This window comes from Staurois parvus, unplaced genomic scaffold (genome assembly GCF_062004578.1).
Source record: "Staurois parvus isolate SC_StPar_1 unplaced genomic scaffold, SC_StPar_1.0 ptg000227l, whole genome shotgun sequence".
Taxonomy (NCBI): Eukaryota; Metazoa; Chordata; class Amphibia; order Anura; family Ranidae; genus Staurois; species Staurois parvus.
The window spans coordinates 563,275-582,889 of NW_028318023.1; the positions used below are offsets into that span (position 1 = coordinate 563,275).

A 19,615-nucleotide genomic window follows, 5' to 3' on the forward strand; every position below is an offset into this window, starting at 1 on the left:
GGAGCTCTCTGCAGAGACACTTTTTGCCGGCTGTAGACGGGATGAAAATTGGCCAATTTTTTTTTACCGTTCCTGGTAACATCGGCCGATTCAACGACCGATTTTGTGTTTTTTTAAAGAAAAATCGGCCGGTTTTCTCCCCATCTATGGCCTGCATTAGATTATCTACAGAGATGTAAACGGTACTGCTCAAATTGATTCTTTTAAGATTAATATGCTGCTAGACATATTTTAACAATAAACAAAAATTTGATACAGCAAAATAAATATGGAAAAATGTTAACATTTTATTCAAAAAATATAGTGAAACTTGTAACTTAGATCAAATAAAAGTATTCAAATACACAGGCCATTCTTAACACAAAACGTGTATGTCTCAGTAAGTAGTGAAACCAATTGGTTCATCATTCAACCATATTTTTTTTTATTAATAAGGCTCAAAGTGGTTTAAATAAAAGAAGTTAAACACCGGTACATTATCAAATGGCACATTACTAGAGATGAGCAAAACTAATGGAAAAGTTGAAAATAGGATCTTACAAAGGCAAGGCTCCTGAAAGATTTGGCAGCTGTTTCCTGCTACAAACTAACCTACTCCTATTCTGGTGCTAAAAAAACAGCCCCTTACGGTATTATCTTCTTTTATTTTACTTTTTTATAACAGAAGAGAAAAACACTGTAAAAAGGGTAAAATAAAAATGTAAAGCAATATTAAGCAACTAACAATCAAATACACACATGAGAAAAAAATAATGCAAATGAAAAGAATATTAAATAAAGCAAGTAAAGTAGTTTTTATATCAATGAATTTCATCTAAGCAGCTCAATGAATGAAACAGTGCATTAAAACCATGACGACATCAGTAATTTTGCTGTTAAATCAATTTTGCTGAAACCACAATTTTGCTTATCCCTAGTTATCACACCTCATCGTTACTGTCATTGCTATCATCATGAACATGATATCTTGAGCTGCTGTAATATACAACCAATCAGATTGCTTTAAAAAAATATTTTTTCCCCTTTTTCTTCTTCAGTTTTCATATTTACACTGTATTGCCAAAAATATTAAGACACATCATTGGATTCAGGTGTTCCAATCACCTCTATGGCCACAGGTGTAAAAAATCAAGCACCTAGGCATACAGACTGCTTCTACAAACATTTGTGAAAGAATGGGCCACTCTCAGGAGTTCAGTGAATTCAAGCGTGGTACCGTGATAGGTGCCAATAAGTCCATCCGTGAAATTTCTTTGCTATTAAATATTCCACAGTCAAATATTAGTGGTATTATAAAAAAGTAGAAGTAACTAGGAACAACAGCAACTCAGCCATGAAGTGGTAGGCCACCTAAAATGACAGAGCGGGGTCAGCTCATGCTGAAGCACACAGTTCGCAGAAGTCACCAACTGTCTGCAGAGTCAATTGCTAAAGACCTCCAAACTTCATGTGGCCTTCAGAATAGCACAACAGCAGTGTGTATAGAGCTTCATGGAATGGGTTTCCATGGCCGTGCAGTTGCATCCAAGCCTTACATCACCAAGTGCAATGTAATGCGTCAGATACAGTGGTGTGATGCAGTGGTGTAAAGCGCAACGTCACTAGACTCTAGAGAAATGGAGACATCTGTAGAGTGATCAATCACGCTTCTCTGACTGGCAATCCAATGGACGTGTCTGGGTTTGGTGGTTGCCAGGAGAACTGTACTTGCCTGACTGCATTGTTCCAAGTGTACAGTTTGGTGGAGGGGGATTATGGTGTGGGGTTGCTTTTCAGGGGTTGGGCTTGGCCTCTTAGTTCCACTGAAGGGAACTCTTAGGGTATCTGTGGGTACATTGCAGTGAAAGGGGCCTTTGTGAGGTTACTATGTAACTGATGTGTCTTAAAGTGGAGTTCCAGCTGAAAAAAAAAGTCAGCAGCCACAAAAAACTGTAGCTGCTGACTTTTAAAATACAGACACTTACCTGTCCCTTGGTCCAGCAGTGTCCTCACCATGGCTGGTTTCACTGGCTGTCTTCTCTCCCCGGTGCTGGCATCTTCAGTGTGGATACCCAGCTGTGACAGCTTGCGGATTCACAGCCTGGTGCCCAGTGCGCATGCGCAAGAAGCACTGCGCTTTGCGAATGGCCCCGTAGTCTGGGACCTGTCACGTGTCTGAGAAGACTACAGGGAGAGAGGGGGGAGGACAACTTCTGCTTCCAATTGCCCAGGCGATCACAGCGGAAGTGGGAGCGGGTACCTGTCAAATTCAGGTACCTGCTCCACCCCCGCTCCCCAAAGGTGCCAATCCTTAATGGGGAGCGGGGGACAAAGGTTTAAAGTGGAACTTCCCCTTTTGGGTGGAGCTCTGCTTTAAGAAATTAAAATTGTATTTCTTTTGTGTGTAACCACATTATGCACATCCTCTTTTTATTCAATGCTTTCCTGATTGCAAATGAAAATACAGAAACAGACAGGTGCAGGCATAATAAGTACTCATCATGTGTATAGGCTATAACAGCACTGTAATACTAAATATTAGTGAATCATTTATTTTCTTAGTGATAGATATCTATTATATTAGCCGAACTGTTGACTGCTGTCACTTGTACTTTCTGAAGAACTTTGTTTGTGATGGTGAGGATAATGATTACGACTATCAAAATGTGCATACCTTTGTCGTTGTTTGCTCCTATATTTGACATTTCTGCTAGTGCTATATTTTTTAAAGGACTGCTTATCATTCATTTTAGGCTGATCAGGTTGTTTTTTAGCTTTAGCTTTATGTGTCACTGCTTTTCTATGTCCTTCATTTAATTTATTTGTGTGGTTCTTGCTATTTTGTGTTACACTTGCATTACGTTCAACGGTCTTTCTAGTGGGATAATGCACTTCTTTATGTGTTGTTGGATGAATAACTTGTCTGTGTTCTGCATTTTTGGAAGTGTTTCTGCAAAGGCCATCAGTTCCCCTGCAGTCAAGCATGCTACCATTCTGTAGATCTTTAGAAGGATAACTTATATTTGGGTCTTGTTTAGTAACTTTGGAATCACTGTAACCCGAAATGTCAGTAAGTATAATTCCCTCTGTACTGTAAAACCCATCAAGATCATTATGTCCATTTTTGATCCCTATTTCTGTATGTTTTGCTTCATCCCCAACTGTGATATCAGTTTTTTTTACCTTTTCATACTGTTCACTATCATTTTGTGCAACACTTCTAGGACTGACGTTGGTTTCAGGTTCCAGTTTATGTTGAATATTAGATGGTGATTGATTTATAGATTTCTCTTGAAATATTGAATTCCTCTTTTTTGTATCAACTGGGTTTAAGGAAACATTAACTGATTGGCTCACTGGTTTAGGAATAACCTTAAAACCATGTGGGTAAGCTGGTGTATTAGTTTCAGTAAGTCCAACATGCTGGTTTCCATCCTCAGTATTTGAAAGTGATATTTCTTTACTGTCTGATGTAGTATTTGAGTGTTCTACCTTTTCATCTTTCACCTAGATCATAAAAGACAAAATTGAGCATCAAGGTTTCAATCATTACAGAGTAACTCCACTCCACTCGTGGGAAAAAAATAACAAATAAAAAAAAAATTGTATAGCATATACAATTTCTACACAAGTCATATTGTAATTGAATGTTATCAAAAATTATCTTTCCTTTTCTGCGCTGTAATGTTCTGTAAAATGCAATGCAATATGGCTACCTGGAGGTGTTCTGTACACTGAATGTTTACAGAACGCCCCCAGAAACATAATTTCCTGCTTGTGTGATTGGTTCACTGATTTTCCCAGAATTCTGCACTAAGATTCAAGTCAGATTTCAGGCATCCCCTGCAACAAAAATGTCATTTTTGGTGAAATACTTCCAATAGGAAATCACCTCTAACCCCTGGTTTACATCTGTGTGGTCGTTTGGGCCGCGATTTGCATGGGCACAAGAGGTCATTCATTTGAACGGACTCCCGTGCCCCAGGACAGGGAAGGAAGAAGTCCCTGCACTACTTTGGAATTCGAAGCCTGCACAGGAACCAAGGTTCCCTGTACAGCTGCGATTTCCAGTGCTGGCAGTGTGCCATTAGAATTAATGGCACCCGCACGCGGGTCCCGCATTCTTCTGTGTGGGTCATGTGGCTGTAGGCATTTGTATGGGTCCCGCAGCTGCACTTTTCCTCATTAGAGCACTGTTGGTGCAGCAGCTGATTGCTAATTATGAATTCTCAGCTATTAAATTCACTTTCCACATGGACACACACAGCTTTTTCTTCAGAATAACAAAAGGTATGAATCTGCAACAAAGTTTGTTAAAATCCTGCAATGTACATAGATCACCCAGAGGGGAAGGTTTCTTCTCAACAAAAGTGGAGTTACTCATTAAATCATTAGAAGTGACAGTATGTTTTTCATACACCATTAACATGCACCCCAATATTTTCACTGTAATGGTAAGATGGGACAGTAGCTGATATGAAGACTTAGGAAACATCCCCCAATAGTGTATATTGTGGCTGATGGTAGACAGTCATTACTTGCATACAATACAAATTACTTGTCCATGTACTAGATATTGTTACAAATATATCACAATAATGAAGGTCATATCCAGATACTATTAATTATATTATTTTATCTCATTTGCAAAGCTCTGGAGAAATTGCACTTGCAGAGTTCAACTGCACCTTGTATGGTGCACAGTCTATTTACCTTTAGTAAATTAACCCCTCTGTATTTAGCACACTCCTGAACTCTGCACTCTGTACGTAATGAATACTTGGTGTTTATTGTCCTTTTAAGACCCTCTCACACCTCCCATTTGTTGCGTTACCGCGGGGGAACTTGGTTGAGTTCTGGCACCTATCCTTTGCGAAAAACTCCCTGAGTGCAGCATAACACTTTTGGCAGTAAATAGTACATTTTGTATAGAGATGTACACATCAGACCAAAAAGAGGGACAATTGAGGGTGCACAAGGGGTAGAGGGATTTGGTCTCAAAAAAGGGACACTCCCTCGAAATGATGGACAGTTGGGAGCTATGTTTGTAGGATGCCGTAAAGTCTTTAATTTGAGCTTCAGCCCCAGGTTCCTGATTTCCTAACTGTTAGCAGGGAAATCCGAGGATACGTAAACCTTTCTCATATTTGGCATGAATTTCACAAGCTACAAGACATATCTGTAGGAAAACCAGCACATTTAGGCTAGGTTCACATATGTGCGGGTGGTGCCGATGTGGATCCGCACAAAAATCCGTATCACCCGCACAGAAGAATGCGGATCCGCGGGCGGGTGCCATTAATTCCAATGGCACGCCGCCCGCACTGGAAATCGCAACTGTACTGGGAACTGAGGTTCTCGTGCGGGCTGCGGTTTCCAAAGAAGTGCAGGGACTTCTTCCCTGCATGTCGCGGGGCACGGGAGTACATTCAAATGAATGGGCTCTCGTACCCGCGCAAACCGCGGACCGCACGGCCGCATATACAGTTGCAAGAAAAAGTATGTGAACCCCTTGGGATTATGTGGAGTTTTGCATGAATTGGGCATAAAATGTGCTCTGAACGTCATCTAAGTCACAACAATAGAAGAACACAGTCTGCTGAACATAATACTACACAAACATTAGATGTTCCCATGGTTTAATTGCACATAACATGTAAACATTCACAGTGCAGGGAGGAAAAAGTATGTGAGTCCCTAGCTTAATGACTTCTCCCAGAGCTAATTGGAGCCAGGAGTGAGCCAACCTTGACTCCAATCAGTGTGATGATATTGGATGTGTTGCTGACAGCTGTCCTGCCCTTAAAAAACACACACCTGTTTTGGGTTTACTGGTTTCAAGAAGCACTCTCTGATGTGAACCATGCCTTGCAGAAAAGAGCTCTCAGAAGACCTATGATCAAGAATTGTTGACTTGCATGAAGCTGGAAAGGGTTACAAAAGTATCTCCAAAAGCCTTGATGTTCATGTGTCCACGGTAAGACAGACTGTCTACAAATGGAGAAAGTTTAGCACTGTTGCTACTCTCCCTAGGCATGGTTGTCCTGTAAAAATGACTGCAAGAACACAGCGCAGAATGCTGCATGAGGTAAAGAAGAATACCAGAGTGTCAGCTAAAGACCTACAGAAATCTCTGGCACATGCTAACATTTTTGTTGACACATCTACAATAAGGAAAACATTAAACAAGAATGGAGTACATGGGAGGACACCACGGAGGAAGCCATTGCTGTCCAAAAAGAATATTGTAGCACGTTTGAAGTTTGCAAAAGAGCACCTGGATGTTCCACAGCACTACTGGCAAAATATACTGTGGACAGATGAAACCAAGATTGAGTTGTTTGGGAAGAACACACAACACTATGTGAGGAGAAAAAAAGGCACAGCACACCAACATCAAAACCTCATCCCCACTGTAAAACATGGCGGAGGGAGCATCATGGTTTGGGGCTGCTTTGCTGCCTCAGGGCCTGGACGGATTGTTGTCATTGATGGGAAAATGAATTCCAGAGTTTATCAAGACATTTTGCAGGAAAACGTACGACCATCTGTCCGCCAACTGAAGCTCCGCAGAGGATGGGTGATGCAACAGGACAATGACCCAAAGCATACAAGTAATTCAACAAAACAATGGCTGCCACAGCACAGAATACGCCTTCTGGAGTGGCCCAGTCAGAGTCCTGACCTCAACCCGATTGAAATGCTGTGGCATGACCTTAAGAGAGCGATTCACACCAGACATCCCAAGAATATTTCTACACTGAAACAATTTTGTGAAGAGGAGTGGTCCAAAATTACTCCAGATCGTTGTGCAGGTCTGATCTGCAACTACAGGAAACGTTTGGTTGAGGTTATTCCTGCCAAAGGAGGGTCAATCAGTTATTAAATCAAAGGTTCACATACTTTTTCCTCCCTGCACTGTGAATGTTTACATGTTATGTGCAATTAAACCATGGGAACATCTAATGTTTGTGTAGTATTATGTTCAGCAGACTGTGTTCTTCTATTGTTGTGACTTAGATGACGTTCAGAGCACATTTTATGCCCAATTCATGCAAAACTCCACGTAATCCCAAGGGGTTCACATACTTTTTCTTGCAACTGTATGTGAACCAGGGGTTGCTGCTGTTCCCTAGCTCACTTTTCTATTCATTATCCAGCCTTTGAACATGCATCCTAATAGCAAAGAGTTTAAAAAGATTGGCATCATCCGGGACAGCTTTTTTTCCTTCCAGACAACCTACCTCCTTATGTAGCCTGCTTTGAACCTACCCCCTTGTACTTTAGACTGGAGTTGGCTTATGTAGATTAGGAAGTCCAGGGCAGCCATCAGAAATTGTGGGGCCCCTTACGCAGTTTTAGTCCTCGCCCCTCCCCGAGCCTTTGCACGAATATTCCCCAGGGCCGTCCCACTGGCCATCCCACTGAGTTCTTCAGTGCAACCACTTTTATTTTATCACTCTAACAACCCAATATATGAAAATGGAAAGTATATTCCAAGTCTTCAGTGCATCTCTGTATAAAACCCACCTGACACCTACCAACCTCTATATAGGACCCCCTGACACTTACCAATCTCTGTATAATACCTCTAACACCTACCTACATATAAGACCCCCTGGCACCTACCTACCTCTATATAAGACCCCCTGACACCCACTTACCTCTATATAAGACTTACTGACACCCACCTACCTTTATATAAGACCCCAGCCACCTACCTATCCCTATATGAGACCCCCGACACCAGTGAATTTTGCTGTCAGTTTGAGGATCCTGTGGGGGAGGACATTGTGAGGAGTATACAGCACCTTATAAAAGCTCTGTAATTTCAGAAGAGCCTCCATCCTCTATATCAGGGGTGGGCAAACTTTTTGACTTGAGGGCCGCAATGGGTTCATATATTGGACCCGGGGCCGGACCAAGAGTAGATGAATGATGTGTATGTGTCATCCATAGTAAGTATAGTAATATTCCCCCATAGTAAGCATAGTAATTCATCCCCTATATAGTAATTCATCCCCCATAGTAATTCATCCCCCATATAGTAATTCATCCCCCCTATAGTAATTCATCCCCCCTATAGTAATTCATCCCCCATATAGTAATTCATCCCCCATAGTAATTCATCCCCCATAGTAATTCATCCCCCCTATAGTAATTCATTCCCCATATTAATTCATCCCCCATATTAAGTCTCCAAGTCCCCCCTGTGTCAATTCACTTACCTTTGCTCCGCGCGTTCCTCTCGCCGTTCCGGTGTAGCATGAAAATCTGTCTCCTATGAGGATCTGTCCCCCTCGACGTATCTGCACATGTGCCAGTTTCAGGCATTAGCAGCCGATCGGCGATCTCCGGCACATGCGCAGATACGTCGAGGGGGACAGATCCTCATAGGAGACAGATTTTCATGCTACACCGGTCTTCAGGGCGGACTGTGAGAGGAGCCTAGCGGGAGCCTAGCTCCGCGGGCCGGATTAAAAGGTCCGCCGGGCCGTATACGGCCCGCGGGCCGGAGTTTGCCCATTGCTGCTCTATATCATCACAGAGGAGCCTCCATTTCTTCACAGATAGTCTCTGTCCCTCATATCTCTTCATAGAAAGCCTCCCTCACATCAGGCGCAGCCTCCATCCATTTTTTTACCATCAAAGGGAGCCTCCATCAGATTACTTCAGGTTTTCATCAGTTTTTTACATCCACTTAACCACTTGAATCCCAGAACCATTTTTTACATATTTTTACATTTTAGGTTTATATGTTTAAAAATTATTTTAGGCCTGAAGATTACTTAAAACCCTCAAACATTATATATTTTCTGAAAAAAATAAAAGAATACATTTGTGGTAGTTCCAGTTTTTTATATCACTTGATATTAGTGCAATGGTTTATAAAATGCAACATTTCAGAAAAAAATACACTAAAGTTAATTTTAGGGCACACAAACACAATAATTAACCCAGTTTTTTGGTAAAATATAAAAGATAAAGTTGCACAGAGTAAATAGATACCCAATCTGTCTTGCATTAAAAGTTTGTGCACCCGTGAAACAGCATAAAAACATCAATAACCTCTATTTTTTTTTATATTTTCCATAGTTGATGCTTTAAAAGTCTCTAAAATTCATCAGTTTAGCATTACCCTCTGGTGCTACAATTAATGATCTCATACTGGCATGCGCAGTGATATGTAACATGTGTAGCACAATTGGCATTGTTTATATAGGCACCCCAATGATTGCATGTTTTTATGTCTGCATATGTGCGGGTGGGGAGGCTCAAATAATCTTTTGTATTTTTTTAACTAATGATTTTATTGCTATCACATAGGTGACTAGCATATAAGTGACAGATCTTCTCTGTAGGAGGAAGGGGGTGGGGGGGCAGTGTGTGCATGGAGGGGGCAGGAGAGGAGAGGAACAGTGTATACAATGAGGGAGTAGTGTATACAGAGAGGATCCCTCACTTGCTGGCGCTAAATGTCATTGCCGGTTTTTGTTTTTTTACTTTAAAGTTCCAAGAAGGAGCTCTCATTCGCCCCTCGGCTAAAGTAAACAAAGGGGCGGGGTCACACACTGATAATACCCAGTGACCCCACCCCTTTATTTACTTCAGTGGCGGTGCCGATTGGCAAGTTGCAAGTTGTCAGTCTGCCCCTAGTTGGGGCCCGTGCCTCTCCATACGCCTGGGCCCCCTTCATATTTATTGGTTGTCCCCCCCCCTGATGGCAGCCCTGAGCAAGTCCATTACTGGAAGCCATTATACTTGGCACAACAGAAGTATAGAACATTACACTGTATGAGACTGAAAATAATTATTATGCAACTATTTCTTTTTGAATCTTAAGAAGATGTGAGGGGATAGCCTAATTACATCTAGAAATTATATTTTATTTTTTGGTTGGTGTTAGTAAACTATGTTACCCACCTGGCACCTTATCCCTTGGATTCTCCATTTGCAAGACATCCCCATTAATTGCATAGTTATATTGGTCCAGCTTGGTAAGTATGCATATTCCATATCTTACCAATCCCTGGGTAAGCTGCAAATTACTGTAGTAGTTGTCACTAATACAGTGCTTACTAAATAGTAACTACAAGGACTACACTTTGGCATCTGTTTGGGCACATTTTGCCCTTTTTTTGTCTGCTTTTTAACCTCCTTAACATTTTTGCCTCTTCGCTGCTCAGGAGCAACCAAGAGGGGTGTTTATTCACCAACCTATAACAGTTGGTCACTATATTTTCCCATCTGGAACAAACAACGGCTTGGCATTTGCTACTCAATTTGATGAGGTATTCTTGGACTGGTGGCTTCCTCCCCGGTGCTCAGAAAATCTCCTTTAGTGTATCCAATTACTACTGATATTCATGTACATCAGGTACTGCTATTGCACAGAGTGCTATCATCTACTGGCATTGTTGCTCAGTTTTTCCACTTTCCCTGAAGAAGTGGGTCCCATCCCACGAAACGCATCAATCTTTTGATTGATTATCTAGTTTTGGATTAAATTTTATGGAAAAGCATTTTTGGTTTCTAGTGGAATTGCCACCCTTCTCAAATTATACCCAATGGTCTATCATTTAGGTAGACTATATGAATTTAGATATTTCCACTAATTATCAACAGTTTTCATATCTTTCATGTCTATAATTGTTTTACTAGTTTGATGATGATCAATTCTTTTGATGGTATCAATAGGGTTTTAGGACTCTTGCCAATGACGTTCTCACGTCCCGAGCTGGAGTCTTTGCCCACTATTATTTCTTTATAATTTTGTTGACTCATTATGTATGTGCCTACATTGGCATTTGTCTTGCTTACCACTCTTTGTGGTTTTTTTTATAATGTCATAATAAAATATGCTCTATTTTATCCATACTGTTTATGATTGTGCATCTTTATACCCATAATGGTATGGTACCTTAAAAGCCCCATTATTTTCTCCTACTAGGGTTTATTTTCTTCATAGTAACTACAAGGAGCTTGCTTGTTTGGCACCACTGCCATTCAGAGAAGATCCTGTATCTTTTCATTGATACCAAGGCATTCTCTGATTGAATGAGGTGGAGAGGTGGGTCAGTGACATTGCGATCTTTGTCACGTCCAATCAGAGAACACCTTATTAAAAAAAATAAATATAAGGCTTTTTCTGAATGCTGGCAGTGCTAAACGAGTGACCACCTCTGGGCAGAAGGGCAGCCACTCAGCACTGGACTCAGAAAACTACTGCTATCATTGTAGTAGTGGCGACTGCTACAATGTTTTGCAGTTTACACAGACATCAATCAGGTATAGAATCTATATACAAGTACCACCATGCTACTATGATAAGTGTAATCTTGCAATGTATTAGTCTTATATTACCAGGATCGCTGCTAAACACTGATGTGTGTTCCCACACCAACTGAACCATTAACAAAAAAGTGTAGTGCTACCTCAATTCTTCCAATATGTGTGAATAGTGGTGTAAACCTCCTGATTATGAGTAACTCCCTTACTTACGCGTGCATAGTGGTGGAAATCCCCTATACAGAATATCAGCTTACTACTTATATTTTCAATGATATATTGAACCACAATACAGAAGAAGGTTTCCACCATTATGCACGCATCAGTAAAGGAGTTACTCATAATCAGGAGGTTTACACCACTATTCACACATATTGGAAAAATTGAGGTAGCGCTGTACTTTTTTTTATTATTATCTATAGGATATGCATGCTTACATTAATCCAAGCAGAGCCCAATATAACTAGGACTTAAAATCCATACTTAAACTGCAGCTTTAAGTGAAAGTTATTTGACTTAAGCTCACCATGTACATTGTAATCTATTTGTACAACTTCTGTGCAATATCTATTACATTTTTCACCACTGTGTTATGACAACCTCTCCAAACTTTCCAATCAATTTGTAACCAATCAGACAGGTAATTTTACTATATTTTTGTTGGTAGATCTAAAGGAAATTATACGATCAGATTATAATGTATGTATAATAATATGGGTGGCACAGTGGCTTAGTGGTTAGCACTTCTGCTTGGCAGTGCTAGGGCTGTTGGTTCGAATCCCAACCACAGCACCACCTGCCTGGAGTTTGCATGTTTTCCCTGTGCCTGCATGGGTTTCCTCTGGGTACTTCAGTTTATTCCCACACTCCAAAGACATGCAGGTAGGTTAATTGGATCCTGTCTAAATTGTCCATAGTATGTGTATGTATGAATGTGAGTTAGGGACCTTAGATTGTACACCCCTTGAGGGTTAGGGACTGATATGAATGTACAATATATATATATATGTAAAGCACTGTGTAAATTGACGGCGCTATATAAGTACCTGAAATAAATAAATAATGTGTTTGGGAAACTTTATTGTATGTTATCTCTTCAGTGTATAAACAACTGCTACTTTTGGCTGCAGTAACACTTTTAGCATCCATGCGCACTGAACTTAAAATGCCAGTTCTCTTGGCAGAAAAAAAAATGCGACGTTTAGGAGCGTTTAGCATTTTTTTCTGCCTCTAAACACTGAGCTTAAAATATGCCTCTATGCATCCTAATGAGCAGGCGAAACACAAAACTCCTGCAGAAACAGTTTTTTTTAAGCCCAGTGTGCATGGACCCTTAATCCCTCATGCACACTTTTTTTTACAGCTGCTGTTTTTGGCTTTTGATGTTTTTTTCTACAGCTAGTAAACCCCCCAGCATGTTATCCTATGTGTCCATGCACACATAGACTGTAATCAACGTTTTTTGGCTGGGACGTTTTTTGGCTGGAAAAAAACCCCCAGGACTAGTGGGTTTCTAGAGGAGTTTTTTAGCTGTAAAAAACGCTCTAACACTGAAAGAAAGCTGAAAAATGCGGTAAATCGTGGCAAAACGGCGTTTTTGGACTTTTCTTGGTCAAAAAAAGCTAAAAACTGCAAATGTGTAAAAATGCCGTTAAACGCTGATGCAAAAACGCTAAACAAAGCTGAGAAACTCACATTTTTAACATGACTTTACACAGCTAACGTTACCAGTGTTATCAAAACGTCCAGTGTGCATGAGGGGTAACACAATCCTAAATTAGCCTAAAATAAAAGCTGATCATCTTTCAAAGTAACCAAAATTTTTAATAGTACTTAAAAGTAATTAATAAACTTACATTTGATTTAGAGCCATTCTTCAGTGGTGGAAATTCAAATAAATAAACATTGATACCATGTTTGGAATCATAGCCCTTAAAAAGTAACTAAAAGTAAATATATAAATTGACATGTTAATATTAATATAAGTAAAAAGATTATCACATATTGAACATTACATCAACAGGTAAAAAGTAGTGGCAACGTATGGAGAGCATTACTGAAGCCTTTATTTGCTGTGTGAGCAGTATACATTCCTCTAGATCAGTGGTCTCCAACTACGGCCTGGGGGCCGGATGCGGCCCTTTGCTTGCCCTTATTTGGCCCTTGGGGTACTTTTTCTCCCACTGATACAAGACACTATTCCTCTCACTGACACCAACAAAGGGGCATAATTCCTGCTCAGGGGTGGACTGACCATTTGGAAACTTGGGCACTGCCTGAGGGCCCGGGGTCAGTAGGGGGCCCCATGAGATGCCCCTGGTACCTTTTTCATAGGCTTTATTGAGTTTGGGCAAGGACACAGGGGCCCCATGATCCCCTATTGCCCGGGGGCCCCATGAGTTGACAGTCCACCCCTGTTCCTGCTACTGACATCAACAACAAGCACTATTTCTCCCATTGACACCAATGATGGGGCACTATTCTTCCCATTGACACCAATGATGGGGCACTATTTCTCGAATTTATACCAACAATTGGGCACTATTCCTCTCACTGAAACAAACTGCGAGGCACTATTCCTCCCACTGACACTAAGAACGAGGCGCTATACTTCCCACTGACACCAACGATGGGGTACTATTTCTTCAACATACACCAAGAATATGGCACACTTCCTCCCCCTAATGCCAAAGATGCATTGTCTACACCCAATGATGCTGAACAATTTCTACTCCCAATGGCCACAGTCCGGCCCCCCTAAAGTTTGAAAGCCAGTAAACTTGCCCTTTGTTTAGAAAGTTTGGAGACTCCTGCTCTAGATCAGGGATCTCAAAACGTTCTAAACAAATGGCCAGTTTATTGTTCTTCAGACTTTAGGAGGGGCTGGACTGTGGCCAGGGGGAGTAGAAAATGTGTTGGTGTCAGTGGGAGTAAATAATGCCAAAGGCTTGGTGGTCAGTGGGAGTAATAAAAATTACATAGTGCCTGTGTTCAGTAGGATGAGCAACAGTGCTCACTGGTATTCATGGGAGGAATAGTGTCCCCTTATTGGCATCAGTGTCTTGCCCCAATGTTGGTGTCAGTGGGAGGAATGGTGCCCCATTGTTAGAATCCGCAGGTGTAATAGTTTCCCATTGTTGGTGTTAATAGGAGAAATAAAAGAAATAGTTTTTTCAGCAAAAGGAATGGTGTCTCTGGTTGTTGGTGTCAATCGCAGGAATAGTGCTCCAAGGGCCTGATAAAGCCAAGCAAAGGTCAGCATCCCTGCCATGGGCCACAGTTTTGAGACCACTGCTCTAGATACAAGCAATCACAGTATACATATACTGGTACAATTTATTTATTTTCCACTCAGGGCCAAGAATATGTAATATTAATAGCAACAGCACTAAAATATAGGAACTAACAGCCTTTTTACACAATGCAGAGGATTAATTCCTTATGTTCCACAGTGAGTATAACAAGCATGCTTTACTACGTATACAGACTGATTGTACTGTTGTGGGTTTAGTAACACTTTAACATATTCATTCCAGGAACTAACAACATAATTCCTTTGAACCCATGTAATTAGTATCAGGGTTTGACAATGTACTGGCAGTATATTCCAAGCACAAAGAACTATTCTAATCATTTTTCTGGCCCCAGTAATTAGCACGCAGCAGTGTCAGCATGCTTCATCCTGATACATACACTATATTGCCAAAAGTATTGGGACACCCCTCCAAATCATTGGATTCGGGTGTTCCAATCTCTTCCATGGCCACAGGTGTATAAAATCAAGCACCTAGGCATGCAGACTGCTTCTACAAACATTTGTGAAAGAATGGGTCGCTCTCAGGAGCTCAGTGAATTCAAGTGTGGTACCGCGATAGGTTGCCACCTGTGCAATAAGGCCATCTGTGAAATTTCTTTGCTGCTTAATATTCCACAGTCAACTGTTATTGGTATTATAACAAAGTGGGAGCAACTGGGAACAACAGCAACTCAGCCACGTAAAATGGCTGAGCACGGTCAGTCCATGCTGAAGCACACAGTAAGCAGATGTCGCCAACTGTCTGCAGAGTTAATAGCTAAAAACCTCCAAAGTTTGTGTGGCCTTCAGATTAGAACAACAGCAGTGCGTTGAAGAGTGCTTCATGGAATGGGTTTCCATGGCCGAGCAGCTGCATCTAAGCCTTACATCACCAACTGCAATGCAAAGCGTCGGATGCAGTCGTGTAAAGCACGCTGTCACTGGACTCTAGAGCAGTGGATACATGTTCTCTGGTGTGAACAATCATGCTTCTCTATCTGACAATCCAATGGACGTGTCTGGGTTCTACGATTGTCGCGAGAACGGTACTTTCCTAACTGCATGTGCCAAGTGGAAAGTTTGTTGGGGGGGGAGGGGGTTATGATGTGGGTTGTTTTTCAGGGGTTGGGCTTGGCCCCTTAGTTCCAGTGAAGAGAACTCTTAAGGCATCAGCACACCAAGACATTTTGGACAATTTCATGCTTCCAGCCTTTGTGGGAAGAGTTTGGTGATGGCCCCTTCCTGTTCCAACATGACTGCGCACCAGTGCACAAAGCAAGGTCCATAAAGACATGGATGAGTGAGTTTGGGGTGGAGGAACTTGACTGGCCTGCACAGAGTCCTGATCTCAACCCAATAGAACACCTTTGGGATGAATTACTGTAGAGCAGAGACTGCAAGCCAGGCCTTCTCGTCTGACATCAGTGCCTGACCTCACAAATGCGCTTCTGGAAGAATGGTCATACATTCCCATAGACACACTACTAAATCTTGTGGACAGCCTTCCAGAAGAGTTAAAGCTGTTATAGCTGCAAAGGGTGCGCCAACTCAGTATTGAATCCTACGGTCTAAGACTGGGATACCTTTAAAGTTCATGTGCGTGTAATAGCAGGCCTCCCAATACTTTTGGCAATATAGTGTATATCTGGCAACCTATTGTCTAATGAGCACCAAGGTATGTATAATATTGTTAGTGGATTTCAGGGGGTAATATACAGTATATTACCCTGGGATAAATCTTAAATGCTCATTTCCAAAAATAGATCAAATAACTTCTGTAGATTTTCAATGTGTATATAATATATTTCAAATATTAGAAGGAAAATATTTTCAGTGTAAAAAATAAATACATACACGTGGTGGTCCAACACAGCAAGGCTTTTTTTCTTCTGTATTTTGTGGAGGTTCCGTCTTTAAAAAATAATAGCAGATTTTTTAGGAATAGCATATCTAAGGGCATGGTAAACATTCCTAACCGCACATATTCCTCACTTGCATAAAATGTGCATTGATTATGTAGATTCATAGTGTAATTTCTTTTTTTAGGTTTGGGGTAGAATGGAAAACTATTACAATCCTTATCATATTCATTTTTGCCTTTTTTGGGCTTAGGCTTTTATTTCCTTTCTTTTCACCTGATTATCCTGCCAGGTGCACACTTCTTGTCCTAAGGTGACCATGATTGCTTACCCTACTGTATAAAAAAAGGAGCAGTGTTATCAGCCAAGGGCAAGACTACAAAACACATCCCCTCTCATCTTGAAAATGTAGGGGAGGTGCTCTGTAGACCAGAACTAGGAACAATGTAACTGATAGCAGTCAGGGAGCACAGGAAGTTATCAGCTCTGAAGATTTCTGGGATCAGTAAAGAGAAGTTTATTGTCAGGTTTTACATATACTTCAAAATGTAGGAATAGCAAACATTGCGACATATATTTGCTGGAATAACACTGTGACCAGTTGTTTAATCTGTGTGCTGCCATGAAATAGCTAACACAACAGCAGACCACAGGAAAAGACTATCTTTGTAATAACACAAACATTTGCTTCCACTCAGTAGTGTGTATTTGGATACCAACCATACTTACTGGAAATGCACTGGCTTTAACAAGGAGGCAGACCCAGACAATAACAATCTTCATTTTCTATGTTTCTGTGAACAAGACACAATAATTACAGTTCATCTAGGAGGTAGCCCAACAATGGTCTTTTTATAACTGTTCTTTTAATCACCCACCACCACCACCACCATCATCTAAGTGATGCTATTGCAATGTGAATTTTTCCTGGTTATTTATGCATTTAAATGGTGACATCTAGTGGTCCTTTTAGTTATTACAGCGTATTCATATTTCTAAACTTGCGTCTGTGATATATCCGCCTAACCAATTAAAATAATTGGGGAATATATACATGCTGCACTAACACTCTAATACTATCTATATAGCCCAGTGTGGCATATTCCCAGCAGCTGCTCCAAAATGTGTACCTCCTTTATATACAGTACATATACAGCGGATATAAAAAGTCTACACACCTCTGTTAAAATGTCAGGTTTCTGTGATGTAAAAAAATCAGAGAAAGGTAAATGATTTCAGGACTTTTTCTACTTTTAATGTAACCTATAAACTGTACAATTCAGTTGAACAACAAACTGAAATCTTTTAGGTGGAGGGATGTAAAAATAAAAAACTAAAATAATATGGTTGCATAAGTGTTCACACCCTTAAATAATACTTTGTTGAAGCACCTTTTGATTTTATTCCAGCACTCAGTCTTTTTGGGTATGAGCCTATCAAAATGGCACATCTTGACTTGGCAATATTTGCCCACTCTTCCTTGCAAAACCACTCCAAATCTGTCAGATTGCGAGGCATCTCCTGTGCACAGCCCTCTTCAGATCACCCAACAGATTTTGGATTGGATTCAGGTCTGAGCTCTGGCTGGGCCATTCCAAAACTTTAATCTTCTTCTGGTGAAGCCATTCCTTTGTTGATTTGGATGTATGCTTTTGGTCATTGTCATGCTGAAAAATGAAGTTCCTTTTCGTGTTCAGTTTTCTAGCAGAAGCCTGAAGGATTTGTGCCAATAGTGACTGGTATTTGCAACTGTTCATAATTCCCTCTACCTTGACTAAGGCCCCAGTTCCAGCTGAAGAAAAACAGCCCCAAAGCATGATGCTGCCACCACCATGCTTCACTGTGGGTATGGTGTTCTTTAGGTGATGTGCAGTGTTGTTTTTGCGCCATACATATCTTTTGGAATTATGGCCAAAAAGCTCAGCCTTGGTTTCATAAGACCATAACACATTTTCCCACATGCTTCCATCAGGCTTCCATCATGTCACTTTACCCCATAGCCCAGACATATGACGAATACGGGAGATTGTTGTCAATGTACCACACAGCCAGTAATTGCCAGATATTCCTGCAGCTCCATTAATGTTGCTGAAGGCCTCTTGGCAGCCTCCCAGACCAGTTTTCTTCTTGTCTTTTCATTAATTTTGGAGGGACGTCCAGTTCTTGGTAATGTCACTGTTGCCCCATATTTTCTGCACTTGATGATGACTGTCTTCACTGTGTTCCATGGTATATCTAATGTCTTGGAAATTATTTTGTACCCTTCTTCTGACTGATACCTTTTAACAATGAGATCCCTCTGATGCTTTGGAAGCTCTCAGTGGGCCATTGCTTTTGCTGTAGGATACGACTAAGAAAATGTCAGTAAATACCTACTAGAACAGCTGAACTTTATTTGGGGTTAATCAGAGGCACTTTAAATGATGGTAGGTGTGTACTGACTATTTAACATGATTTTAAATGTGACTGCTTAATTCTGAACACAGCTACATCCCCAGTTATAAGAGGGTGTGCACACTTATGCAACCACATTATTTTAGTTTTTTATGTTTACTTCCCCCACCTAAAAGATTTCAATTTGTTTTTCAGTTTTTGAGTTGTACAGGTTAAGGTCACTTTAAAGATGGAAAAAGTTCTGAAATGATTTATCTTTGTCTGTTTTTTTACATCACAGGAACCTGCCATTTTAACAGGGGTGTGTAGACTTTTTATATCCACTATTTCAGCGCTCTACCCCTCCCAAGTAAAAATGTGATTAAATAGCCACCCTAATCCACTCTTATTCAAAAAATCATATATAAATAAATGTGCCAGAAAAAATATATATCAACAATGAGAATTGAATATTATGTGCACTAAATTATAATGAAGTGAAGTCATGCCACTCTGTGCCCAACTTCAAACTAGTATGAAAGAACATATACAGTGCCTTGAAAAGGTATTCATACCCCTTGAAAATTTCTACATTTTGTCATGTTACAACCACAAATGCAAATGTATTTTATTGGGATATTATAAGATAGGCCAACACAAAGTGGCACATAATTGTGAAGTGGAATGAAAATGATAAATGGTTTTCCACATAAATATCTGAAAAGTGTGGTGTGCATTTGTATTCAGCCCCCTTTACTCCCAAACTTTCAACATCTCAAGGAGCACTGTTCAATCCATCATCTGAAAAAGGAAAGAGTAT

At 40.6% G+C, this 19,615-nt stretch overlaps 1 protein-coding gene across 1 annotated transcript; it reads right to left on the bottom strand.

The window, feature by feature from the left end:
• Positions 1-267: 267 nt before the first annotated feature.
• LOC149460499 (uncharacterized) lies at positions 268-17,221 on the bottom strand. The gene is made up of 4 exons (XM_089679559.1): positions 17,152-17,221; positions 16,418-16,474; positions 13,125-13,211; positions 268-3,486 (listed from the first exon to the last, which is right to left on the bottom strand). Exons 1-4 carry the CDS (start codon positions 17,203-17,205, stop codon positions 2,560-2,562), a joined length of 1,125 nt encoding a protein of 374 aa, XP_089535685.1. The 5' UTR covers positions 17,206-17,221; the 3' UTR covers positions 268-2,559.
• Positions 17,222-19,615: the final 2,394 nt, after the last annotated feature.

Excerpts from the sequence above, each read along its gene's own strand:
- LOC149460499 (XM_089679559.1), bottom strand. The coding sequence starts at position 17,205 with ATGAAGATTGTTATTGTCTGGGTCTGCCTCCTTGTTAAAGCCAGTGCA. Across the intron at positions 16,475-17,151 it reads TTAAAGCCAGTGCATTTCCA|ACGGAACCTCCACAAAATAC; the intron begins GTAAGTATGGTT and ends TATTTTTTAAAG. Across the intron at positions 3,487-13,124 it reads AGAATGGCTCTAAATCAAAT|GTGAAAGATGAAAAGGTAGA; the intron begins GTAAGTTTATTA and ends TTTATGATCTAG.